General features: G+C 50.1%; 1 protein-coding gene and 1 long non-coding RNA gene across 5 annotated transcripts in view; one reads left to right on the plus strand and one right to left on the minus strand.

Annotated features, from left to right (window-relative positions):
• BMP1 (bone morphogenetic protein 1) overlaps window positions 1–27,631 on the plus strand; it is a 44,637-nt gene that overhangs the window by 9,666 nt on the left and 7,340 nt on the right. For 2 of the 4 annotated variants that reach the window (XM_049631525.1, XM_049631526.1), the window contains exons 3-16: window positions 888–1,052; window positions 1,242–1,359; window positions 1,664–1,842; window positions 2,629–2,734; window positions 4,191–4,315; window positions 4,887–5,002; window positions 13,250–13,352; window positions 16,774–16,890; window positions 17,137–17,282; window positions 17,381–17,576; window positions 20,883–21,008; window positions 21,732–21,892; window positions 22,278–22,458; window positions 26,429–26,554. In XM_049631525.1, coding sequence (XP_049487482.1) covers window positions 888–1,052; window positions 1,242–1,359; window positions 1,664–1,842; window positions 2,629–2,734; window positions 4,191–4,315; window positions 4,887–5,002; window positions 13,250–13,352; window positions 16,774–16,890; window positions 17,137–17,282; window positions 17,381–17,576; window positions 20,883–21,008; window positions 21,732–21,892; window positions 22,278–22,458; window positions 26,429–26,554 — 1,965 coding nt within the window. The other 2 variants (XM_049631528.1, XM_049631527.1) reach the window with 2 other exon arrangements.
• On the minus strand, window positions 18,683–27,416 carry LOC125923325 (uncharacterized). The gene is made up of 2 exons (XR_007457990.1): window positions 26,699–27,416; window positions 18,683–19,428 (listed from the first exon to the last, which is right to left on the minus strand). It is a non-coding gene; the product is annotated as an uncharacterized LOC125923325 (long non-coding RNA).

Raw genomic sequence — 27,631 nt, forward strand, 5'->3', positions numbered from 1 at the left:
ATTTGGGAACACTTAAAGACGTCAAGCTCTATATGCTCCACAAGGAGGAAGTTTTATTAGATGAGAAGTCAACATTTCCTGGTCTCAAGTCCCCTATAGTTCCTAGGAAATTAGTACACCATTGTTCTCTTTTTCAGTTTTAGTCCATTCTTGCTATCTGTGGTAGTTATGAATAGAGTTATGGAATAACCTTGTTCTATAAAGTCACTGTGAACACCGAATTAACAAATACTGAGTCAGTCATCACTCCTAGGAGAAATACAGGGTTAGGTCCCTGCAAGCCTCTTGTCACAACATTCTCACCAACTGATCAGTACGTAACCCTGTCTTACGTATGTTTCTGTTTAAAGACCCCTTATTTAACACACAGTAGATGCATTAACTTTGAGCTATAGCCAACAGGACTGTAACTTAGGGGCTCGACAAAGCATATTTAACACACGTGTATTTTCTCCATAGGGCACATCAGATCCTTTTTGGACTTAGGAACGCTGGACAGTGGTCTGGTGCCTCTGTACTATCAGGGCAGAAGGGGGTCATTTTAAACAGCAAAACCACCAATAAAAAGTCCCCACATACAAAAACAAATGTGGCACTAAACAGACTATGAAAAAGATGCTTATTTACATTCTGAGAGCTGAATCAAGAAGGCAAAGTGTCACCTTGTTCAACCTCTGTTGGGTATGGGGGTGACTCATGTTTTTCACTGTCCTGTGCGTGTCAGTGATTGACCGTGAAAGAGCTAAGGTTATTGGTTTGGGGGTTACAAATAAATTTTAGTGAGTGGACAGATATGGAATCCCCCCAAAATGCGGATAGAGTATAATTTGTTTCCCCGTACTCCTATTCCTTCACTTGCTACCAGTGTCTTCCTCTCCCAACACCAGGAAACTCTTCTACCCTCAACTGCCAGAGCACCAGTGGGCAGCCACAGAGGAGAAACCGTGGGAGATGGAGAGGCAGGTCCCGGAGCCGGCGGGCAGCCACATCCAGACCAGAGCGTGTGTGGCCTGATGGGGTCATCCCCTTTGTCATTGGGGGAAACTTCACTGGTGAGCATGATGTTGTGGGGCCGAGGGAGCAGCCTGCATCGGGGCCTAGCCTTGGGGCAGCCTTGTCATGTGTAGTGGTATGAGTGGTGTCCTCTGCCTATCTGTCCAACAAGAGGCTGACATTCTGGCAGTGGGTTGAGGTTGACCCACCTGGACACTGTGGCAGCCTGGCCCCCTTCATCCTGGCAGGCAGTCAGAGGGCAGTCTTCCGGCAAGCCATGAGGCACTGGGAGAAGCATACCTGTGTCACCTTCCTGGAGCGCACTGATGAGGACAGCTATATTGTATTCACCTATCGACCCTGCGGGTGAGCAGGGGCCCCTGGGCACTGCACCCTCGGCCATCACCCCAGTCCACATTCTGCTCTGGGCACTACTGCTGCCCCATCTGGGCACGATCCTACATCATCTGTCCCCACTCCTGCCATCGGGCATCTTCCCAGGAGCTGCCCCCTGGTGTGGCTATGACCCCTGAACACAGCCTGGGCATCCCACGCTCAGGCCCCTCCCCTGTACCTCACTCCCTCACCCTCCTGGCAGCCTCGCCCGGCCCCTGAGTGGATGCACTCCCCCAGCTCGGGACCGCCCCCCTGAGCTGGCCCCGCCCTCCAGGTGCTGCTCCTACGTGGGTCGCCGCGGTGGAGGCCCACAGGCCATCTCCATCGGCAAGAACTGTGACAAGTTCGGCATTGTTGTCCATGAGCTGGGCCACGTCATTGGCTTCTGGCATGAGCACACGCGGCCAGACCGGGACCGCCATGTCTCTATCGTGCGTGAAAACATCCAGCCAGGTACGCACCTTGGCCTGAGTGCCTAGCTGTGTGCCACACCTGCCCCCCCGCCCCCAACCACTCCAGGGCCTCTAGTAGGGGTGGGAGCTGCTTCCTGGAGCCATAGCTTGTGGTCAGCTCAGTGTTGTGGCAGCCCTTGCCCAGGGCCCAGGTTGGTCCAGACCCTGCCCCTGAGGCATCTGCTTCCTGCCAGTAGCAGCTCAGAGACTGAAGATCAGTTGTGGAGCTGTTTGGGGGGCTGGGAGAGGTCCTGGTCCTGGACACGCGGGCCATCCAGAGCAGCCCAGAGCCCAGCTGGCCTTGGGGGGAGGGGGGAGGGGGGGAGTTGGCCCATCCCCCATGCCACCTCAGCCTTTCTCTTCACTTTTGCCCAGTCTTCTGCCCTCTGCCTGTTCTCCCCTCTAAGGGTTTTTTTTTTTTTTTCTCTTGTTTCTCCTGGCTACCCCCTCTCCCCTCCCTTCCTGCTTCCTTCCTCCCTCCCCAGGCCTCCTCTGCTCTTCCCTGCTTTCATCTCCCTGTGGTTCTAGAAATGGGTGCTTCCTTCCCATACTCTCTGAGCCTTCCCTCCAGCCAGTCCTCGTTGACCCTGCCCCTCTGCTGGACCGACTCTTCTAGAGACCCATCCCTACCCCCCCCAGACTTCCCTTGGCTGCTCCCTGGACCCTCAGGTAGGGGGGCACCTCTCGAGTACCTGAGGGGCCCCACTCCCCACCCTGAAAAAGTGGCACTGTGTGGCACACAGACTCACCCCTCCCACCCCCCACACCTTTTTCCTGGTCTTCGCAGGGCAGGAGTATAACTTCTTGAAGATGGAGCTCCAGGAAGTGGAGTCCCTAGGGGAGACCTATGATTTTGACAGTATCATGCACTATGCCCGGAACACGTTCTCCAGGTGAGAGATGGGGCCTGGCCTCCTCTGGGGCAGCCTAATCCTGCCTTCTGTAGGCCGTTCTCTTTGGGCCTCTCACTTTGCACTGGGCTGCCCTGCTGGGGCAGTCACCAAGGGTGAGAGTGGGCTTCTGGTGGCCCCAGCTCCCGAGCAGAGGACCCATGGATGCTGCCTGCCCTGCTGTCCTCTTCTATTGTGGGTCCATGGCAGGGCCTGGACCCACGAAGCCTAGTACTGTGGATCCCTGGGATACCTGGCTCAGGAGGCTGAAGTCCAGCCATTTTGCCTGACACATATGTATATGCTGTGGCTCAGAACTGTATCAGCCAAGGGAGCTGAGCTTTTCCCTCATCTGTCATCCAAAAGAGGACACATTTTTCTAATTGGGGGCATCCTTTGTAATCAGTTTGCCTTTTTGGAACCGGCTAATTTGCACAAAGGCTGGCTACTGCCCTGAACTAGCCCTTTCCTCTGCTTACAAGTGCACACACTCCTCCTGGGGGCCCACATTCCCCGAAATCATGATCGGAACCCCCAGAGGTAGTGGCCCAGCCTGTGCACCGGCAGCTTCTCCTTAGCAGAGTGTGGGAAACAGCCCCTCCCTACTCCTTTACAGGCTCCCCTTCCAAGCCTGGCCTTTCCCATGCCTGGCTCTTTCCTTATCCTCTGTCTGCAGTCCTGCTCTGTCCCACGCACAGTGCCCCTCCTCAGTCTCCCTGCCTCCAGACCTGAGGGAACAGAGACCAAGGAAGGGTGGTGAGGTCATCCTGCCCCCCACAGCCACAGACCTCCCCTGGACATTTCCCACCACATCCCACCCCACCCCCTGCTGAGTTCCACCCAGCTGGGTGTGAGTCAGGGACCTTGGGGAGGCAGAGGGCCGCCTGTTTCCCTTCGTCCTGCTCCTCCCAGATGGAAACACCCAGGACTTAGCAGGCAGGAACTGGGCAGGGGGGACAGGAGACATGGATGGATCCGGAGTTGTGTGGTCTGACCACGGTGGAACCTATCAAAAGCAGTCCGTGCCAGCAAAATGAAGCACTGGCCTTGGTAGTCCTGGGAGAAGTTCAGTCACAGCCGAACGAGCACGAGGGGCCACAAAAGCAGAGGCTTGGTGAGGCTAGAGACATGGTCGCTAGGGGTCCCAAGCTCTCCTGAGGCTGGGGGTTGGACCTAGACTGAGCCAGAACACCACTAGGTTCCCAGGGCATGTGGAGCCTATGTCCCTGACCTCCCAGCGTATTCCTGGGGCTCCCCCAGTCTCCAGCAGTGTGGCTGCCACGGAGCAGGGTGGCTGCTGGTCAGTGGGCAGCATAATGACAGGGTGAGCAATCTCCACCCGTCCCTGACCCTACTGAGGAATGTCTGGGCTCTGGCAGGGTCGTGACCTTGGGTACACACAGGCACACCACCCCTCCCTCCATCAGACTCTCACCCAGATCGGGCTTTTCCTCCTCAGGGGCATCTTCCTGGACACCATTGTTCCCAAGTACGAGGTCAATGGGGTGAAACCTCCCATTGGCCAAAGGACCCGGCTCAGCAAGGGGGACATCGCCCAGGCCCGCAAGCTCTACAAGTGCCCAGGTCAGGGCAGGGAGGGATGGACCAGGGAAGGGTGGAGGGCAGAGCCTGAAGCAGGCGGAGGCCAGGACCTGGGGCTGAGGACGTTAAGGCTGTAAGTCTTAGAGAAGGCCAGCGGCTGCCTGGTGGTAGGGGTGGAGGTACCCAGGCAGGGGCAGTGTTCAAGTTAAGGAACCAAACTGGGGCTGGGATCAGGTGAGATACTGAGCCATGTACCTTCGGAGGGTCTGGGAGAATAGGGCAGTAGGAGCAGTAAAGGGGACTAGCAGAGCAATTATCAGGGACGGAGGTAGAGTGAGGCCCACCAAAGGAGCTTGACCTTAACCCTGGAAGCCATGTTGCCTGGACAGCAGGGCATCCTGCAGCACTAGGCCAAATAGGTCCAATGGTGTGGGCTTATGTGTAAAGAGCACGGAGTGTATCTTAAAGGGACAGGACCACCCCAGACTCCTTCCTCTGCTTAGCCGTTCTTCTCTCCCCTGAGTGATGCCAGAGTTCAGGGCGTGGGAAGCCAGGAGGTTGGGGGAATTGAGCATCTGCAGCCAGCAGTTCAGTCATTTCCTTTCTCTGACAGCTTGTGGAGAGACCCTACAAGACAGCACAGGCAACTTCTCTTCCCCTGAGTACCCCAATGGCTACTCCGCCCACAAGCACTGCGTATGGCGTATCTCAGTCACACCTGGAGAGAAGGTAACTGAGCGTCCCCTCCTCTGCCAGGACCCCAGAGTAAGAGAGCATAGTTGATTGTGGCTGTGAATGACCTACCTGGGAAACGTAGACCCATTCACTGCACAAGAACGATGGAGCACTACCTTGAGGAGGGGCTGACTTACTACTCAAGAGGCACTTTTCCAAGGTCTTCTCAGATCTATCCACAGGGTTTTCCTGTGGTATCTGGACCTCTCACTCACCCCTTTACCTTCAGTGTCCTTCCGTGCATTTTTATTGTTCCCAATAGTCAACTTTAAGACTCTATTCCTCTTGATTGGAACATGGTACTTAATATACTCGTGCAGTCTTGAGCTTGACTAGATTTTATTACTGGTCACATTGTTCATTCCAACAGCTCTCAAGACCATTTGGAATCTGAATTCCACCATTCAGCGGGTGCCATCTCTCTTACTCTGTCCTGAGCTCATTTGATAAGCATGTCTTTTCTGGGTCTTCTGAAACTGGTCTTTGATTGAAACATTGAACATGACATGAATCAAAGCAGAGCCAAGTTCCCTCTCTGAGCTGACACTGTTCATCTGCAGACTTTGGGCAGATTTATTCCACTGGCTATGATACCACTTGCTACACTACCATCCAGCCATGAGTCATCACCTTGTTGACTGCGAAGTGAGCTTCTCCAACCACGAATTTGTCACCTTTATATCCCTGGCATAGGAAACAGCTCATAAATGCTGAATATATAGATGGATTGCCTTACCAAATCAAAGCCACTGTTCCACCAGTTGGTGAAACACCTTTTAAAAAGGAAATGACATTTGTCTGATGTGCTTTGTTTTAAGTGAACCTGAACCAGCTCCTAATAATCAAGTGTCTCTTTTCTAAATGGTGGCAGGCTATCTGTTTATTTGGGGATTGACATTCAACTTAGTGGGTTGTGATTCCCAGGATTCACTCCAAACCCCTCTTCCAACACACACGCGCACGCGCGCACACACACACACACCCCTTTTGGAAACTGGCAAAGCTTTTGTTCTGAGTTTTCAAGATTACAGACACTGATCACATCTGTAAGTTATTTGAATGTCCTCTGATGTCATTTTTGAGCCTAGAGGCAACAGCTAATTTAAAGAGGTGCTCACTGACTCCCCTCCAATATGAATGAGTTTCTATTCCCTTTCCAAACTATGCTTATTTTACTGTTTGCAATTTGAAGATCATTCTCATTTGTGGTAGTCTTTTATTGAGGGTTGAGTAATTCCGTCATCTCTCTCAGTTAACATACTGTCACCCTCCCTCAAAAGTGAACCCACCCCAGGTGGCTCAGTCAGTTAAGCATCCGACTTTGGCTCAGGTCATGATCTCACAGTTTGTGGGTTCGAGCCCTGCATCGGTCTCTGTGCTGACAGCTCAGAGCCTGGAGCCTGCTTCAGATTGGATTCTATGTCTCTCTCGCTCTCTGCTCCTCCCCTGCTCATGCTCTGTCTCTCTCTGTCTATCAAAAATGAACATTAAAAAAAAAATTTTTTTTAAGTGAACCCATCCCTTCCTTGTTCTTTTTCTTGTTCTGAATCTAATTTAAAAATTGCTCTCCTTTTTGCTGTCTTGTTCTGACCATTCTCTGGCTTCCTTTATCTCTCTGCCAAAGGTCTCCACAACTTCCGCTTTTGGAAATCTCACAGCAAATAACAATAAAAACAACTAAAATTATTGATCACATGATTGGCCAGGCATGTGTTAAATTCTTTATGTGTTATGTCTTATAATTAACACAACAACATTCTAGGCCGGGTGCTAATGTTGTCCCCATTCTGCATATGGGAGAACAAACTTGGAAAAATTAAGTAACTTGTCCAAAGATTATGACACAAAAGTCCATGATTGCAATACTGTGAATTCTAAACCCTGTCCCACATCAACAATTGCTAAAGTGCCCTTCCAGAGACCTGTGTGCCCACTACACACCTGGCATTGGGGACAGAGAGATGCATGAGAGAGTCCCCAGCCCCTGAGGAACACAGAGTAGGGTAGAGCGTTGCTTTTTTTTTCCTGTTCAAGAAGTTTGCTCAGCCAGCAGGGATATGCCAACCTTGGTCAGGATCAGCTTCTTTCCCTGTGGTTCCAGGCTGGCATGGGCTGGCCCTAGTCTCTAGTAGACAAATGGACTTGCCCCAGGAGCCTCTCTGTGCCTTAGGCATGCTCCCTCCACAACACCCAAGAGACTCCCCATCCTTTTTCAGAGGCCTGCCTGGAGCTCCAGGGAGAGAAGTAGGCTACAGAGAAATATTTCAAACTTTTCAGTGCGTAGCTGCAGAAATAGAAAAAGTAAAATTCACTCACAGTTCTGGATCAAATTGTAGAGCTGTAATTGAGTCAAAGATGGAACCCTGGGGGACAGGAACCCTCTAAGGGTTCTGCAGAGGCTGGGGAGCCAGGGAGGATAGCGTCATGAAATAATAGTGACCATTCTTTGCTGTTTACCCATTACGTTTCAGGCAAAGTATTAGGCATCTTGTATGTATGACCTCATTATTCCCCACATCAGTTTTGTGGTGCAGGTGTTCTCGTCCCTTCTGTGTAGATGAGGGAGTCGAGGCTCAGAGGGCATCAGTAAATCTGCCCACGTTTACACAGGCAGTCATGGTGGAACCAGCATTTAGTTCCAGGACTGTCCAACTCCAAAGTCTACGCTCTTTCAACAGTCAACCTTAAATAAACTCGCTTGCATTCGTGGGTGGACTTTGATGTTTCTTTTGTGCTGAGAGGTTGTTTTCACTTGCCTTCTAGTTCTCTGCTTATTGCCAGAAGTTTGAGTGATACAGAAATTTTATGCAAGGCAGGGATATATCAAACAAGAAAGAGCCACTTTGGAAGGCTTCTTGTAGGACCCCCATGTCTCCACTGTACGTCATTAGCAGCTGCTCCAAAGAAGACTTAAGAGTGTTTCCCAAGCGACAAAGCCCGCCCCTTAGGAGCAGGAAAGTGGTTTCAGGAGATCATGGTCCATTGTTGCAGCCGAGCCAAAAAGATAAGAACTTAAAATGTCTTTTGGCTTTGGCAGTGTCCACCCTCATTCCCATCCCTGCCTTGTGATATCTTGCCTATTCTTCAAGTTCCAAATTCCGCTCATCTGTAATGCCTTCCCCAACGCCACCTCCAGTCCTCCAGTTGGGCAGCTATGACCCCTCCCTTAAGTCCCTGCTTCCTGGTGCTGAAGGGTGTGGGGCTCTGAGGGTGAAGGGAAAGTTGACCCTCATTCTTCATGCAGCTGTAAGCAAAATTGACTGGCAGGCCTGGGGAGGCCACATGGAATAAAAGTTTAAGGGTTTAAGTTTAAGACCCGAGTGCCTGGGTTTGACTCCCAGCCGTGCTATTTGCTAGATGCATGATCTTGGGGAAGTTGCTTAACCACTCTGTTCCTTTGTTTCCCCATTTGTAAAGTGGGTCTGATGGTTGTGCCTCCCTCATGTGGTTGATACAAGGATTAGACAAGTTAATGCACGTAAAGTGCTCAGTGCTGTGCCTGGCACATGGCAGGAATTCCACCAATGTTGGCTGCTACTGTCATTCTGTAGCCTTTTTCTTTTTCTTTTTTTTTTTTTTTACATTTACTTAGAGAAAGAGCACATGTGCATGCATGCATGCAGTGGAGGGGCGAGAGGGAGAGAGGAAGAGAGAGAACCCCAAGCAGACTCTGGGCTGACAGCTCAAGGGGCATGACCCCACAAAACTGTGAGATCATAACCTGAGCTGAAACCAAGAGTCAGATGCTCAATTGACTGAGCCACCCAGGTGCCCAATGTCTTATAGTCTTAATCTATTAAATCGGTAATCCCTGGTCGACTTCCTAGGTCCCCCTTTTGCCTCCTTCTACTTCCAGATTCTGGGATGAACCATTTCAAATTTCAAAATCTTAAGCAAACTCAACTCCAACAGTGAAATTAACTTTTTTTGAGTGGCATACACAGTACTATATATGTGTGGCATGTATGTATATTGCATGTGTGACACATACATGTGTCAATGTTATAAACTTTCCATGTATTGGTTTAATTCTCTAAGTCCTATGAGGTTGGTACTATTACCATTACCATCTTATAGATATGGAAATGGAGGCACAAAGGTGTTCAATGATGAGCCTAAGGTCATACAGCAAAGTCAGACTGAAGCCAGACTGTGAGTCCCCGGGGGTCAACATATCGTCCCAATTGCTCCCTGAGAGCATCCAACAAATGTGGGGGGTACTTCCCATTTGCGGGGTCCACTTGTGGACACTCTGCACCCTGTTTCTCATTGAATCCCCCAGCTCTTTATGATTACTGCTGTTTTTTAGACAAAGACACCAAGGCACAAAGAAGTCAAGCCACGGGCCCATCATCACCAGCCAGGAAGTGGTAGAGGTGGCCAGGTTTTCTTTGGCAAAGGGCAGTGCCCCTGCCACCAGAGCACAGCTGTTTCCAGATGACAGAAGCCATTACAACTCTTAATTAGACATCTCTAGTCTCAATATAGCCATGGTGTGCCCTCCTGGAGGATGCCTTTAACTGCCAACACAGGTCTCTTCTTCCTGAGCGAGGTGACCACTGCTTCCTCCTGCCCCATAGGAGGTCTTGGGTGGGTCCTTTGGGCTTCTGCCTGTGGGCGTGGTTCTTCAGGAGGGTGTGAAGCCATCCTCCCTGGACAGAGCCAGGGTAGTTTCCAAGGGCGAAGGGAAAGCTGCTGCTGTTCTTGTCAGCTGCTGAGCAAAACTGATCGGAGGCCACATGGAATAGTGGTGAAGGATGTAAGTTTAGGGGCCAGACTGCCCTCACTCAGCCCTCTGCATTCCTTCGTCCATCCAGCAACTCCTTAAAGATGTTTTTGTTGTTTGTCGGATATAGAGATAAGTATTTTGAAAAGTATAGGAATTCATATGGTAAAGAGTGAATATTCTGCCCTGGGTCCTCCTCCAAATCCCACTCCCCAGAGGTGACCAAACATTGGTAACACTTGGTATGTCCTTCCAGACTCTTCTAAGTATGTGTGCGTGCATGTGTGTATGGATATGTGGTCTTATGTAACTTGCCTTTCACTCAGCAGGAAATCATGGTCATTGTTCCATGTTAGCGCATCAAGTTCTACCTCAGACATTTTGATGGTTGCTTAACATGCTGTCATCCCCATTTCTCTGATGTTTCATTTAAGTTTTTTCCAAGTTTTTATCATTACCAAAAATGCTACAGTAAATATCTCAAACCTGAGATCTTTGTATACTTGGGAAAGTGTATCTATAAAATAGATTCCTAAAAGAAAAATTCTATCCAAGAAACATTTATTAAGCAACTACTACATGCCACACACCAAAGATTCCATATCGAGTTAAATAAAACTCCTGTCCTCATAGGGTTTACATTTTGGCAGAGTAGGGGTAAGGGGGAGACAGACAAGCAAATAAAAAGTAAATGCGATAGGTCGGATGGTAATAAGTGTTATGAAGGAAATCAGCAATAGGAGATAAAGGAGTGAGGTGGGGGTTACTGTAACATGTGGGATGGTCAGAGAAGGCCTCATTCACATCAGGTGAGTTGGAGTAGAAATGGATAGGAAGTGAGGGAACACATCAGGCAGGTAGCTGGGAAGAGCTTCTAGCCAGCAAATGCAAAGGCCCCGAGGCAGGAGCAGGCTTCGTGTGTTTGAGGACCAGTAGGGTCCATGTGGCCAGAGCCAAGTAAGCAAGGAGGAAAGTGGTAGGCGATGGGGTCAGAGAGATAGCAGGGGGCTAGATTATAAATGGCCATAGAGGACATGGTAAGTAAGGACTTTGGATTTTACTCTGAGTAACATGCATTAAAGGATTTTGAGCAGTGGGGAGATATGATCCAATTACATCATGAAAGCTCTGCTCTGCTGGGAGGCAAGATCAAGAGCAGTGACTATTGAACTAATCTTGGAAAAAGATAATGGTAGGGCCAGGACTGAGAGTTCAAGAAGGGGTACAGATGGTTTGAGGAGAGAGGAGGAGAATGTGAAAGGTGTGCCTGGCAGCGCTAAAGACGCAGTGGAGGTCAGTGGTCTCAAATTTCAAGTGAGACAAGCAACATGGTTATTTCCTCTAACCATGACTTCAGCCTCCTGGGAACAGGCACAGAGTAGGTGGAAAGTTGGATTTAAGCAGGGGTGTGGTTTTCCAGTGAATACAATGAGGAGAAAAGAGGAAAAAGAGAGCTGAGGTCCTATACAAGGAGGTGATGATAAAGATGGACCATGGATTTGCTTTGAAGTGAGGTGACTGCCCCAGGCCTTTGCCACTTCATCTATGTCCTACTTTGGTCATTGATCCAGGCACACTGTCTGTCTCCAGAGCAAGAGCCAGAACAGATTTTCAACTTCAGTTTTTCAAAATACCAGGACTTGTATCTTTATAATAACAATAGTAACATTCAATGATGACTAATAATAATCATCAAGAGTAATAGGGTGCACTTTTCAAAACCTGGTCTTGCTCGATTTCATCCCAGAGTGCCACAATTCATAAATGTTTCCCCAAACACAAACACATTTCAACTCATGTACAAATCAAAAGAAAAGAGGCAGGATGGGCTATGGATTCCAAGCCAGGCAAGGACTGATGTGAGTACGTGGAGATAAAGGGTGGGAAAACCCCATAGGCTCAGAAGGTGGAAGGTCATGGTGAACTGGAAGGATTGTTGGACTAGGTGTATGGAGCAAGTGAACGAGGAGAGATTGGGGCACGTGGATGGACAGTGGGGTGCTTGAACTTGAGCTTATGGGGGATGCACTGTTATTGATGATAACAGGGTCTAGGGCATGTCATGCCATGTGTGGCCGAGAAGAGGTGGAGAGAGGAAGTCAGGGAATGGAGAGGCCCAGAAATGGGAAGGGTCATCTAGGTGGCTATTGAAATCACCAAGAATTCTAAAGGGGTCGGTGTCAGGGAGTGACCGAGAGCCAGAGTTATTCTCTGACCATCGACCGTCATAGCACTGACACGTTCTCTGACCATTGACCGTCACAGCACTGACACAGGCTACAGACCACAGTTGCCAGTGCCTGCTTTGGGATCTTTTTCATTCTCACCTCCACTCTGACTGCCTCTAACTGCAGTGAGCCAGAGGAGAGATACACCTTGTCCCCTTTTCCTCCAGCAGAGAAGCCAGCTAGACCTAACAGGTGGGTTCCTGGGCCATTTGTGTCCACTGTATACACCTCTCAGGTCACCATGAACTGTTCCTGCTTGTTGGACTCGAGATACAAAAGAGGCTTTGGGGGCACATTCTGGAAACTACTAAAGCAATTTCCCTCTTGGAAAGTGTACCTGTCTACTGTTAATATGCCCACCGGCTGGGGAGAGTTGGTATTTACCAAGGTGTCAAACGTTCCTCCAGTATTACATGACCATTTGATGAGTTCAAAGGCTGAAATGAGTTCATGAACAGGAGGCACTTAGGGCGGTGGCTGTACCTACGAGGTGCTACTTCAGGGTGAGGTGCTCTTTCCTCATTTCATGCTCGTGGCAGCTGAGGTCAGAGAGGTTGGGTGATTTACCCAAGGACTCCCAGCAAGAAATGCAGAGGTGATGTTCCAACCCAGGCCCATGTGTGTGGAGTCTGAGTTTTTTTACTCAGTGAGCTTTTCATGTGGATTTCTTATCCTTCTAAGTCATGTGTATTTCTTATCCTTCTAAATCCTAAGCCCCTTGACAGGGATGGACGTTAAACCCACTCACAGGAAGGATTCAGATCTGGTATTCCCCTCAGCAGCTAGCATGACCCCTTGCCTGGAATCAACATTCAATGAATATGTGATGATGGGTGACTCAGCCCGTCTCTCTGCCTCTCCTCTCTGGACCCTTCATTTCCATTTCAGAGCCCCTGGTACCCACATGCCACCCTGGGCCCTTCCTATCACTGATACCTCATCCCTCTAATGGTGCTGTGATTGGTGTTATTTAAGTCGACCAGGAGGAGAGATGAGTTTGTTTAACCCAAACCAGTGTCTCCTCACTAAGGGGATCAGTAAAATGAGACCTCTGGTCTTATACAGATATTCAGCAAGGCCATGTATGTTAAGTGATGACTGAGTTATCTGAGAAAGCTGGCCGTCATTGGCAGACAGCTGGGGAGAGGAGTGCCGTCTCTGCACCAGGAGCTCCTTTTCTGAGCCCCTTCACTATTTATGCAGAGTGAGGCAGGCAGTGGTCATGGGGCCGGCAGGCCAGGCTGGTGGGGAGCTGTGTAACCCTCTTCCTCTTCCCATTTCCCCTAGATCATTCTGAACTTCACGTCCATGGACCTGTATCGCAGCCGCCTGTGCTGGTATGACTACGTGGAGGTCCGAGACGGCTTCTGGAGGAAAGCACCCCTCCGAGGTAAGGCACTAGCCCGCCCCGTGCCTCCTCTGTGGAGCCTTCTTTTTTGTGTGAATTGAGGTCTAATTAACATGTAATACCCTCTTAGTTTCAGGTATACATCACAGTGATTGAATATTTTCATGTATTACTAAATGATCCCCATGATAAGGGTAGTTACCATCTGTCACCATACAACATTATTACAATATTATTGCTTATAGTCTCCATGCCGTACATCACATCCCCATGCCTGATTTATTTTATAACTGGAAGCTTGTATCACTTCTCGGCCTTCTGGCTAAGATCAAGTGTACAACTGGAAGCTTGTGTCTCTTAATCTCTTTCACCTATTTTGTCTACCTCCCACCACCTCCCCTCTGGCACCCATCAATTTGTTCTCTGTATCTATGAGTCTGTTTCTGTTTTGCTTTGTTTGTTCATCTGTATTGTTTTTGGATCCCACATATAAGTGAAATCATATGGTATTTTTCTTTGTTTCACTTAGCATCATACCCTCTAGGTCCATCCGTGGTGTCACGAATGGCAAAATCTCATTCTTTTCTATGGCTGAGTGATATGGATATCCCACATCTTATTCAATCTATTCATCTACTAAGGGACACTTCGGTTGCTTCCATCACCTGGCTGTTGTAAATAATATTGCAATGAACATGAGATTGCATATATCTCTTTGAATTGGTGTTTTCGTTTTCTTTTGATAAATACCCAAAAGTGGAATTGTTGGATCATAAGGTAGTTATATTTTTTTAGATTTTTTTAAAGTTGATTTATTTATTTTGAGCGGAGGGCAGGGCAGAGAATGATGGAGAGAGAGAATCCCAAGCAGGAGCCACACTGTTAGCGCAGAGCCTTATGCACGGCTTGATCTCACAAACCATGAATGAGGTCATGACCCAAGACAAAATCAAGAGTCCGACACTTGGGGGCGCCTGGGTGGCTCAGTCAGTTAAGTGTCCAACATTGGCTCAGGCTGTGATCTCATGGTTTGTGGGTTTGAGCCCCATGTCAGGCTCTGTGCTGACAGCTCAGAGCCTGGATCCTCCTTCAGATTCTGTCTCCCCATCTCTGCCCTTCCCCTACTCTCTCTCCCTCTTTCTCTCTCTCTCTCTCTCTCTCTCTCTCTCTCTCTCTCATCCTCTCTCTCTCTCTCTCTCAAAATAAATAAACATTAAAAAAAGAGAGTTTGACGCTTAACCGACTGAGCCACCCATGCGCCCCGGTAGTTCTATTTTTAATTTTTGAGGAATATCCATACTGTTTTCTAGAGTGGCTGCACCAGTTTGCATTCCTCTCAACAGTGTACAAGGGTTCCCTTATCACCACTTCCTCAAACCTGTTGTCAGTGGTCTTATTTAAGCAAGCTCCACACTCAGCATGAAGCCTGATGCAGGACTTGATCCCATAACCCTGGAATCATGACCTGAGCTGAAATCAAGAGCTGGATGCTCAACTGACTGAGCCACCCTGGTGCCCCCCACCTTTTTTTTTTAACTTGTCTTCTTGATACTAGCCATTCTGATAGGTGTGAGGTGATATCTCATTGTAGTTTTGATTTTCATTTCTTGATGATGAGTGATGTTGAGGATCTTTTCATGTGTCTGTTGGCCATCTGTATGTCTTCTTTGGAGAAATGTCTACTCAAGTCCTCTGCCCGTTTTTTAATTGGGTTGTTTGGTTTTTTGATATTAAGTTGTGTAAATTCTTTACATATAGTTTGGATAGAAATCCCTTACCCAATGTATGATTTGCAAACATCATCTCCCATTCAGTAAATTGCTTGTTCGTTTTGTTGACCATTTCCCTCACTGTGCAAAAGCTTTTCGGTTTGATGTGGCTACTTCCTTCCTACACCTACTCATATTCTCTTCATCCTCCCCTGAAACCCATAGCTTGGCCAAGGGTGATCTGGTGTGGGAATCAGGACTCCTGATAGAGTCAGTGCCTGATAACTCCATCACCAAGTGTATAACTTTGGGCAAATCCCTTCCCTAGTCTGGACCTTAGGGTCTTTGGTATAGGCTTCTGGGCCTCCCTCAGAGGTGACTCTCAGTGTGTGGGTCAGGGGTGTCATATAAGTTGACAGAGGGAGACAGACAGGCACATCTCCACAGTTCCAGGCTCTCCTCATCTGGGCAATTTCAGAGGCTCTGTTTTCTCTATCTGTAAGGTCTGGCTTAAGGGTACCCACAGTGCATCCTGGCACACCACAGAGGGCTACCTACCTGGCACAGACTTGTTTGCACAGGATACTTTGTCCCTTGGTGGCGGGGGGTGGTGAGTAAGTGGGGGATGTGTAGTCAGAACCACAGGACAGAAGTTATTTTAATGGACATGGAGTTAGGGCCAAAAGAAGCTTTTGCGTCAAGCCTGAGGAGCTGTGTGAATTCTCCTCCAATCTGGACATAACCCTAAATAGCCCGGGACTACTCATTGTCACTAGAGTCTTTGCTCCACAGCCTGTGTCTGAAGCAGGATGACAAACCGTTACTAACCATCTCTTTTTCCCCCAGTATCTGATATTTGAATATTTCTTATTAGTCACCCAAAGCAGCTGTCATTACAACACTTCCTCCTGAAGACATGTTAGCATTTCCAAGATTACAGTTTCTTTTTCATAACTTACATTCCTGGGTCAGCACCCTCTGTCCCTTGCTGAAGGTTGGGAAACACCCAATCTTACTCAGAACACACAAACCATCCCTACTTGATTCTCCACTACAAAGAATTCTACAAATGGCCAGCCTAATCTGCTTAAACAGATTCCTGTCAGGTTTTATTTCAAAGGGGACATTTTCTGACCCAGTCCCTAGATTCTAGGATTTATTTGGGGTCCTCTGCTATCTCTTGCGTTTGGTCAAATGAAAACATTCTAAATGTACAAAGAAAGCTGAGTTCGTTCTTGGTTATTACTTGTTTGCATGAAGGTCAAATAAGAAAAGTAATGATAATATGCTCTTTGAAAAAAGTAAATAGGGCTGCTGGGTGGCTCAATTGGTTAAGTGTTTGACTCTTGATCTCAGCTCAGGTCTTAATAGGGTCGTGAGTTCAAGCCCCGCATTGGGCTCCGTGCTGGGCGTGAAGCCTACTTTTCAAAAAAGGTAACTAAAACACAGATACAGTTTGATATTGTGCGAAGTCCCCTTTCCTCCCAGAACTCATATTCTATTCCTCAAGTGCATAAAATCCTGTAGAAGTTAGTACTCTCTGGCCCTTCAAGACCACACTAGACCTTAGACTAGTTTCAGGCCAACTGGAGGGCCTTGAGATTGTGTGCCAAGTGCAGACCAAGGCCAGAGCCCCTGAGCCCCTGAGCCCCTAGAGTGGTGGGACAGGCTCCCTGGAGGGACAGCCCTGGAGCAGGGAGGGGAGAGGGACCCACTTCAGGCCTCACTGCCCTCTGTCCACACTGTCTGCGCAGGCCGCTTCTGCGGGGGCAAACTCCCCGAGCCTATTGTCTCCACCGACAGCCGTCTCTGGGTCGAGTTCCGCAGCAGCAGCAACTGGGTCGGGAAGGGCTTCTTTGCCGTCTATGAAGGTACGGAAGAAGAGTGACGAGGGAGGATTGGGTGTGGTCCCTGGGGATCAAAACGCTCACTCCTGGCACACTAAGGGCAAGGTCAGGGGAGCATGAGGGAGGAAGCAGAGACCCCAGTGGGATTGGCCAGGCCTGGGGGTACTAAGAAGCTGGGGGAGGGGTACATAGGAAGGACTGAAGGAGGGGAGAGAGGGGCTCTTGAGCTGAGCAGAGCATTCTAACTGACCTCACCCTGTGTCCCCAAAGCCATCTGTGGGGGAGATGTGAAGAAGGACAATGGCCACATCCAGTCACCCAATTACCCTGATGATTACCGGCCCAGCAAAGTCTGCATCTGGCGGATCCAGGTGTCTGAGGGCTTCCACGTGGGCCTCACCTTCCAGTCCTTTGAGGTAGGTCGGAGACCCTGCTGTCCCACCTGTTGTGGGTTTCCTGGTGTTGGGCCCTGGCCACCAGAGCTGCTCCAGCTGATCCAGCCCCTGACCCTCAGATCGAACGCCATGACAGCTGTGCCTACGACTACCTGGAGGTGCGTGATGGGCACAGTGAGAGCAGCACTCTCATCGGGCGCTACTGTGGCTACGAGAAGCCGGATGACATCAAGAGCACTTCCAGTCGCCTCTGGCTCAAATTCGTCTCTGACGGATCCATTAACAAAGCTGGCTTTGCTGTCAACTTTTTCAAAGGTGCTCCTTCCCCATTCCCCACCCGGCCCATCCCCATGGCCAATCCATCTCCTCCATTCCTTCTTTTAATTTTTAAAATTGTGTTTTGTTGTGGTAAAAACACGTAGCTTGAGATCTGTCCTCTGGATGCATTTGTAAGTGTACTATACCATGTTGCTGGCCGAAGGCACGGTGCTCTACAGCAGATCTCCAAGGCTTATTCATCTTGCTTGACTGCCACTTTATGCCTATTTGATTAGCAGCTCCACGTTTCCCCCAGCCCCCAACCCCTGGCAGCCATCATTCATTCTTTCTTCCACTCATTCATCCATTCATTCATTCATTTATTGAATCTATTTTATTTTATTTTTTTTTTCAACGTTTTTTTATTTATTTTTGGGACAGAGAGAGACAGAGCATGAACGGGGGAGGGGCAGAGAGAGAGGGAGACACAGAATCGGAAACAGGCTCCAGGCTCCGAGCCATCAGCCCAGAGCCTGACGCGGGGCTCGAACTCACGGACCGCGAGATCATGACCTGGCTGAAGTCAGACGCTTAACCGACTGCGCCATCCAGGCGCCCCTTGAATCTATTTTAGATAGCTCGTATAAGTGGAATCCTGCAGTATTTGTCTTTCTGTAACTAGCTTTTTTACTGAACATAATGTTCATAAGATTCATCCATTTTTGTTCCACTGTGTGTATATAACACATTTTTTAAAGTGAAGAGTAATCGACACACAATATCCTGTTAGTTTCAAGGGTACAACATACCGATTCAATGTTTATGTACATTATAAAATGGTCACCACGGTGAGTCTAGTTACCATCCATCACCTTACAAAGTTGTTACAATCTTGTTGACTTATATTAACTATGCTGTATATTACATCTCCACATCTTGCTTTTTTTTTTTTTTTATAACTGGAAAACTGCACGTCTTAATTCCCTTCACCTATCTTGTTCATCCCTCCACTCCCTCTCCTCTGGCACCCATCAGTTTGTTCTCCATATCTATGAGTCTGTTTCTGTTTTGTTTTGTTTGTTCATTTGTTTTGTTTTTAGATTCAACATGTAAGTGAAATCATACAGTATTTATCTTTGTCTAGCTTATTTCACTTAGCCTCATACCTTCTGGGTCCATCATGGTGTCACAAATGGTAAGATTTCATTCTTTTCTGTGGCTGAGTAATATTCCACTGTATGTATATACCACATCTAATTTATCCATTCATCTATTGATGGGCACTTTAATTGCTTCCATATCTTGGCTGTTGTAAATAATGCTTCAGTGAACATGGGGCTGTATATATCTCTTCAGATTGGTGTTTTCATTTTCTTCAGATAAATGCCCAAAAGTGGAACTGCTAGATCATATTGTAGTTCTGTTTTTAATTTTTTGAGGAATCTCCATACTGTTTCCCAGAGTGGCTGAACCAATTTACATTCCCACCAACATGCAGAAGGTTCTATTTTCTCCACATCTTCCACCAACACCTGTTATTCTTAACTTTTTGATACTCTCCATTCTGACAGGTGTGAAGTGATATCTCAATGTGGTTTTGATTTGCATTTTCTCTGATGATGAGTGATATTGAGCATCTTTTCATGTGTCTGTTGGCCATCTGTATATCTTCTTTAGAGAAACGTCTATTCAAGTCCTCTGCCCATTTTTAATCAATAGTCGTTGTTTTATATTGAGTTTTATGAGTTCTTTATATATTTTGGATGTCAACCACTTATTTCATATAACATTTGTGAATATCTTCTCCCATTAAGTTGACTTTTTGTTTTGTTGATGGTTTCCTTCACTGTGCAAAAGCTTTTTAGTTTGACGTAGTCCCATTTGTTTATTTTGCTTTTGTTGTCTTTGCCTGAAGAGACAGATCCAAAGAAAATATTATTAATACCAATGCCAAAGAGCTTACTGCCTTGGTTTTCTTCTAGGAGTTTCATGGTTTCAGGTCTAATATTTAAGTCTTTAACCCATTTTGAGTTTCTTTTTGTGTAAAATGTAAGTAAGTGGTCCAGTTGCATTCTTTTGCATGTAGCTGTCTGATCTGTCCATTCATTAAAGAGGCTGTCTTTTCCCCATTGTATATTGTTGCCTCCTTTGTCATAGAATTATTGAACATATAATCATGAGTTTTTTTTCTGGACTCTCTATTCTCTTCCACTGATCTATTTGTCTGTTTTTGTACCGGTACCATACCATTTGGATTTATTTGTTTTTGATTATAGCTTTGCACTACAGTTTGGAATATGGGAGCATGCCCCTCAGCTTTGTTCTTTCTCAAGATTGCTTTGGCTGCTTGGAATCTTTTGTGGTTCCATACACATTTTAGGATTATGTGTTATAGTTCTGTGCAAAATGGTATTTTGGTCAGAATTACTTTGGATCTATAGTTTGCTGTGGGTAGTATGGACATTTTAACAATATTAATTCTTCTAAATCCTGTAGCACATTTTCTTTATCCTCATCTGTTGGTGACCATTTAGGCTGTTTCTACATCTTGGCTATTGTGAATATTGCTGTGGTGACTTCATGTCTTCTTTATTCACCTATTCTACACAGAGATTCTATGAGGGATGCATAGACCATGGTACCCTGTGCTTGAATTTATGGCCTAACTGGGGAGAAGAGGTCAACTGCACTGAGAAACTGCATATCTCATTGAGTAAATGACACACATATGTAAAAGTAGCTGACACGTGGTAGGTGCTCAACTGTGAATTGAAATAGTAGTTCAGGAGTTGCCTTAAAGTCCAAAAGTTTGTGTAGAAGAAATGCCAGTGAGGCATAGAGGCAGAAAGTGCCATAGAAGCTTAGGGAGGAAGCAAGGCAGCGTGGATTTCTTTTACCGGTGTGATTGTGGACAGGTAATATGCCTGAACCTCATTTCCTCATCTGTAAAATGGGGATAGTAACAGTCCCTCCATCACTGGTCATGTCAGGATTGAAGGATAAATGAAGAAAGGCTGGGGAATGACACACAAGAGGCACCAATAAATGGTGGTGGTCACCAGCCCAGCCATTGTGGTCAAAGAAAGGCTCTGTGGGGTCTACCTGTCCCCTCCTTCAGGTTACTACCTGTCCCTTTGGGGCTCTCAGGAGTAGGAACCCCTAGGGACCAAGCTGGGGGGCTGGCTGAGGTAGGGAGGGCCACAGCCTCAAAGCTGAGTGGTCCACAGCTGACTCCTGTCCCCTGCAGTGGGGCTGGAGGTGGTCACAGGAAGCCTGAGGGACACTGGACTTGACTCTCAAGCAGAGCACAGGAGGCAGACCCTGGCCTGGCAGTCACTGACACCCTTTCTTCCCAATTGGCAGAGGTGGACGAGTGCTCACGGCCCAACCGCGGGGGCTGCGAGCAGCGGTGCCTCAACACCTTGGGCAGCTACAAGTGCAGCTGTGACCCTGGGTATGAGCTGGCCCCGGACAAGCGCCGCTGTGAGGGTGAGTGCCTCCAACACAGCCCCAGGGACCAGACCCTCTAGCCCAGATCTCTTAAGCCCTTGGACACACCCCTTCCTGGGAAAGCCCAGATTCCCTAGCACTTTCTTCACTCATCACCAACAAGGAATACATTTTATATGGCAGCCCTGCAGCCCCCTGAACACACTTACCAGGTGTGATGCACTCTGGTATTTTTTTTTTTCCATTTTTATTCACTTAAAATGCTGATCATGACCTGCTGATTGATTTCATCATCCTCCTGAAGGTCATGATCCCCAGTTTGGAAACCACTGTTTTCAGACAGGCAATGATTTTTCAGCCTCTCCCTATACCTGCCCCTGAGGTGAGAGCATTCCCTGCCAACTGCCTGCAGCTCAGCCTGGGTTTGCTGTGTGTCTTTTCTCTACCCACCTTCCTCTCCCTGCCTCCAGTCCTCACTGCCCACCGGCCCAGCCTTCCCTGAGCCCTTCATTCCCCGCCTCCTTCTTAGCAGAGGCCCTGAGAAAGTAGAGTGTTCATGCATATGACTCCCCAATTCCTCATACTCTGAAGGTACACCCCTCACCCTGCCTGCTTCCCTCCCATCCTTGAGAGACCAGACACAAGCCCCAGGACTGCAGGGCATCCACACATCCCCCTCTTCTCCTTAATGCACCCTTACCCCTGGCCCTTACCTAAAGTGGGGACTCCTGGTGGCTGATGCCACCTCCGTTGTCCCCACAGCTGCCTGTGGTGGATTCCTTACCAAGCTCAACGGATCCATCACCAGCCCAGGCTGGCCCAAGGAGTACCCCCCTAACAAAAACTGCATCTGGCAATTGGTGGCCCCTACCCAGTACCGCATCTCCCTGCAGTTCGACTTCTTCGAGACGGAAGGCAATGACGTAAGTGCCCACCAGAGCTGAGGAGACTCAGGAAGGTCTGAGGCGTGGGAGCTCGGCTCAGTGTCTGCTTCCTTCCATATGAAATACCCAAAGAATGTAGAGGAGGAGAGACTGCTCCCAATTCCAGGAAGCAGGGGAGGGTCGGGGAGGAGGGCTTGAAGGTCAGGGAGTGCACAGGGGAATGTGGAGCAAGGCAAGACTCAGTCAGGGCTTGTGTGGGGAGCGCAAGAGGATCCTGTGGGGGTGGCTTGGCACCTTTTTGAGTTGTTAGATTATGTAAGATGGGTGACTAAAGACAAAAGGACAAAAGGGAGCCTTCCCAGGTGGGGGGTGGTCAGGAGAGGCTTCCTGGAGGAGGCAGGCCTAGAGCTGCACTGCCCTGCAGGTGTGCAAGTATGACTTCGTGGAAGTACGCAGTGGGCTCACGGCTGACTCCAAGCTACATGGCAAGTTCTGTGGCTCCGAGAAGCCCGAGGTCATCACCTCCCAGTACAACAACATGCGTGTGGAGTTCAAGTCTGACAACACCGTCTCCAAAAAGGGCTTCAAGGCCCACTTCTTCTCAGGTAACCTGGACTACCCAGCTGTGAGCCCACCACCCCTCCTCCCTGCCACACTACCCCTGCACTTTCTAGCCCTCTCTGTTACCAGGCCAGCAGGGTCTGTCCCCTGCTCCCCCCATTAGCCCACCACCACCAGGCCAACCCCTCTGTTCCTGAACCCCATTACTGTATGGGAACCAGCCTGAGGATGGGCAGTACATAGGCATGAAGAAATGAAAGGAGAGGGCTTTCCTTTCAGGAGCCATCATGCCGAGGCCCCAGAGAGGGCAGGCCCTGGAAACAGGGAGTTCAGCATGGCCAGAGAATGCAGGGTGCATGCAGAGGAGGAGGGTGTTTGCCTTGGAGTGTGTGGGGCAGATTATCTGGCAGCGGCCACATCTCTAATCAGACCCACATGCCAAATGGGTTCATGCCGAGGCCTTCAGAAAAGATGAGGAGCCTCCCTCTCATCAACACCAAAGCCTTCCCACTCACCCTCAGCCCATAGGTGGGGGACTCAGATCCAACCAGCATATGTTTATTGAGAGCTGCCCCGTATAAGGCTTGTGATCAAGCCCCTTTGATGGACCCATTCTTGGGAGGCCTAAAATGCAGTCAACCTCTCTGAGTTGGGCCTCCAGGGGTCCCAGGAGACCTGCCCCCTGCCTTAGTCTTCCCTCAGTCCTTCATCCTGGGGCAAGGCTGGTGGTCTTTCAGAGGCACTCTTTGACTTGGGACGTTGATAGTGTGGGGTGGGAACTCCATGAACTTGAGTTGGGGAGTGGGAGGTGGAGGGAGTGGCTGAAGCAGCTGGTTTTATATGGGAGTGGCCCAGGGATCCTGATCTTCAGCTGGCCTGGTGGGCCGGGCATGGGGTAGCAGGAAGGCAGGAAGCCCATGGCCTAGTCCACACTGCCTTCCTTTTCCCCCCTTTGCCCAGGGTCCTGCATCCTCAAGCCCCCTATGTTGCATCCCTGCACCCCTGCCTGCCCCACCTGGATGCCATGCACTGCCCCTGTGCACTGGTTCCCTGCTTGTCACTGCCAGCCATCCTGCTCTGCTTAAAGTGCCCCACAGCCCCTGCCCCACTGCTTGCTGAGACCCCCTCCCCTTGCAATGCGAATCCTTTTCTTCCCTATGCCCACCTGGAACTCCTACGGGGTGCTCACCAGAGGGCCAAGGGGATGTAACACCTACTCAGGGGTGGGCTCAGCCCTGGGGAAACCATTACCTGCTTACTCTCGTCTCTTTCTGCCCTTCTGTTACTTGACTCTCAGAGGCGGGAGGGGGACCGACACATCTGTCAGGCTAGAGCCCAGGTCTCTCCACCCCTGGGTACTGCCCTGCCCTGGCCTGACACTGGGCCACCTGCCCCCTCAGACCCACACAGAGATGCACACACACACGTGCACAGCCACACACACACACACACACACACACACACACACACACGTGCAATGCCCTGCTGCCTAAGAAACCTGCAGAGGACCCTCACCAGTGGGCATCAAGGTTCGTTCAGCCCTCAGGGCATGGGGCATCTGACTCTGGCCCCCCAGGAGGGGGGCTCTTTGGACTTTTGGGACACCCAGCGAGGAGACCCTAAGCCAAGAAGGAGAAGAAAGAGCCTGAAGACCTTCAGTCTGACCCCAGCCACCTTCCGGGGCATTTGGCACTGGAGGGTGAGTGCCGTCTCCTTGTCCGGACCATGTCCACCCTCCCCGCTCCTGCCCCTCCTGCAACCTGCTCCCTGGCTCCTCGGCTCCTCTGAGGTGAGGCTGTGAGGCTGCCACTCCCACTCCCCAACCCCCATGCCAGAGCCCTGCCCTAGGACGCTACAGCAGGCCTTCCTCAGGACTCACTTTTCTGTCACTCATCCATTCAGCCACCCACTTGCCCACGCACTCGTTCGTTTACTGGGCAGGTATTTCTTTTACCCCTCCTATGTGCCAGGCACTGTACTAGGTATTTAGGGTGCACATATAGGGAAGGTGTGGGGTTCAAAACATTTCAGGCAAATCTTTGCTCCATTTGTAAGATGGGGCCCCTAAAGTTCCTAGTGTAGTCACAGGCGAGTTCCTGGGCTGTAGGGTGCCCCTCACCCCCACCTTCCTGCAGGGCTGGCAGCTTCCACAGGGCCCTCAGCGAGGATCCCCTGTGAGGCTGTAACTGAGAAGGAGCCCTGGGGAGGGACTTGGGGATCCCACCTCTTGACCTTGAGTTCCTGCGGGCCTTAAGGGGTCTGGCTCACCTGAGAATGGAGTGGAGAAGCCGGGCCTTCCGGAAGCCAGTGCTCAGGCCCCTCCACTACTGATGGAGACCAGGAACAAGGTCACCTTTGTCACAGACCCCACCTGCCCATTTGAATGCCAGTGGGCATCTTTCTACCTCGCGATTCCCCTCTGGAAATCTGGATGTCCGTTCGATCTACACACCTTCCCTGAACACCTGCCTCTGTGCCAAGCACACAGTCCCCAGAGTGACCGCAGACAGACTGGAGCATGTGTGGGAGTGACAAACACATGCCTGTAGCCTGTGTCTCTGTGTGTGTGTGCTCATGGGAGAGTGCGTGTGTGGGTTGACCCGAACTTGAGCAGCTGCATGTGTGAGCACACTTGAGTCCACAGGTCTGCTGAAGAGCCTGTGGTCTCTGTGTTTTTGTGTCTTTATACCCGCGTACTGGCCCCTGAGTGCCTGCCTATGCATCTGTGCACACGCTTCCTCACACACATGTGGGAGGAAGTAGTGTGTGTCCCTTATGTACACGTGCACACAGGTGGATGGCTGGCCAGTGGTATGTGTGCATGCGGTCTCTATGTCTGCCTGTGGGTCCTGCGCGTGAGTGTGGTGTACCTGTGGGTCAGTGTCTGTGCTGCCCCAGTGGGACCGCAGTACATCCCCGAGGGATCCCGTGTCTGTGGGCATGCTGGTGTGGGTGTGTGTGTCTAAACACAGCCTGTAGCTGCAGCAGCCAGAGTGAGAGCTCTGAGCTCCCAGCCGGGCCCACCCTTTCCGTGGGCTGCTCCCCTCTACCAGAGACTCTGTTTCTCTCCCTCCATATGTGCGGGCCTCGTGCCTACCCCTCCAGGCCTTCTTCCTGCCACAGGCTCTCTTCCTATCTGTCTCTGTCGCTGTGCCTCTTCCCACTTGCTCTTCCTCTTTGACCTGGCTGCGCCGGACATGGCCATCCTGCATGTGTGTCCCGCCGCCTTCCCGCATTGCCCTGTGAATCTGCCTCTGAGGCCCCGGGTTGGTTTTCACTGCTCTCCCTCCCTGGTCCCTGCCCTCCACCCCCACCCCTTGGTCCCTTTTCTCCTTCTCTCTCTCGTTTCAGAAAAGAGGCCCGCTCTGCAGCCCCCTCGGGGACGCCCCCACCAGCTCAAATTCCGAGTGCAGAAAAGAAACCGGACCCCCCAGTGAGGCCTGCCAGGCCTCCCGGACCCTTTGTTACTCAGGAACCTCACCTTGGACGGAATGGGATGGGGGCTTCAGTGCCCGACCACCCCCCACCTCCGCTCTGCCATTCCGGCCTGCCTCCTTCTGGCCGGACAGAACTGGTGCTCTCCTCTCCCCTTGTCCCCCCCTCCCATGGACAGGGGACCTTCCCTGCCCCCACTCCCTCCCATTTTGATGGTGTCTGTGACATTTCCTGTTGTGAAGTAAAAGAGGGACCCCTGCGTCCTGCTCCTTTCTCTTGCAGTCTGCTTGTCCGTGTGTCTGTTTTTCCACTTGTCCGTCTGTCCAGTAAGCAGGTAATGGTAGAGGGTGCCCATGTTGGTCAGCTCCAGCCCCCAGCCCTCCCTCCACCCCACTTCTACTTTCTCTCCCCACAGCTGGGCCACTCAGCTGGCTCCGCTGGATGCACCGCCCTGGACCCCACCGTGGCCTTGGCCCCCCCGGGGGGAGGAAACCCAGCCAGCCTCCCGCTTCCCCTGGGGTGACCACCCCGACCTCAGCCCTGCACAGACCCGGGCCCGCCTTGTTTGCTCCCCTGCAGACAAGGACGAGTGCTCCAAGGATAACGGCGGCTGCCAGCAAGACTGCGTCAACACCTTCGGCAGCTATGAGTGCCAGTGTCGCAGTGGCTTCGTCCTACATGACAACAAACACGACTGCAAGGAAGGTAAGCGCTGCCAGCGCAGCGCCCAGAGTCCCTAGGGCAGGGCCAGCAGGCCCGAAGGACTGGAGGCTGGGGACACGAGGACACGGGTGCCATCTCCATCCGGCCCGGTGTAGACTCAAGGTCACGAGTGGTCTCTGAGATTACCTTGTTTTGCCTCCCACCTGGTCCACAGATTCTTCCGTCCTCAAAATATCCAAGCCACACATGCTTCCATGTCTCCTTGTGCATGTTAGGAGAGGAGGGGCTCACACTCATCCCCAGGCTCCATTTTCAGACTGATCTTAGTGCTTCTTAAAATCCATGGGCAAGTCCTTGTCTTCATAATGACCTTCCTGTGGCAGAGAGTCGAGATGGCACAGAGGTCGAGAGCACAGGCTGGAGCCAGGCTGCCTGGCCCAGCCCCACTGCTTAGCCAGCTGCGCACCCTTGAGCACTTCTGTTTGTTCCTGTGTGACACGTAGGTCACAATAGACCTACCTCATCAGGGCACAGGGCTCTCTGAAGTGCTCCAAGCAGTGCTGAGCTCAAAGCAAGCACAGTCGTATGTCAGCCGTTATTGGTCACACTGCTGACCCCTGGGGACATTCAGAACAGGGTCACCGCCTCCCAGACACTAAAGCCCTGCAGATGTTTGAAAACAGCACTCATATCCTCACCAGCATCATCTGATAGCTCTTTGGACATGCTACAACACTGGCCTGTTCCAAGTCCCGAATGCCGTTGTGTCCCCTGCCTGCTGGGGACATACTATCCCAGCAGCACAACACAGACCTGGCTCTGCCACTGAATGTCTGTGTGACTTTGGGTGAATCACTGCACCTCTCTGAGCTTCCAGTTCCTCACCCATGAGATGATTAACAATGGTAACTGCCTTGCAGCATACTAAACTTTACAGATCTTGCTTGAACACTTAGCACAGTGCCTGGCAAATGCCTCTTCTCACTGTTCTTAGGTGGACAACCAAGGTATAAACAAATAAACTCCTGGATAAAATAAACAGAATTGAAGCACTCAGCAGTGACCCAACGGACACTAAAGAGCTTCCAACCTGATTACTTCGGTCTCCCCGCATACGAA

This window comes from Panthera uncia, chromosome B1 (genome assembly GCF_023721935.1).
Source record: "Panthera uncia isolate 11264 chromosome B1, Puncia_PCG_1.0, whole genome shotgun sequence".
Classification (NCBI taxonomy): domain Eukaryota; kingdom Metazoa; phylum Chordata; class Mammalia; order Carnivora; family Felidae; genus Panthera; species Panthera uncia.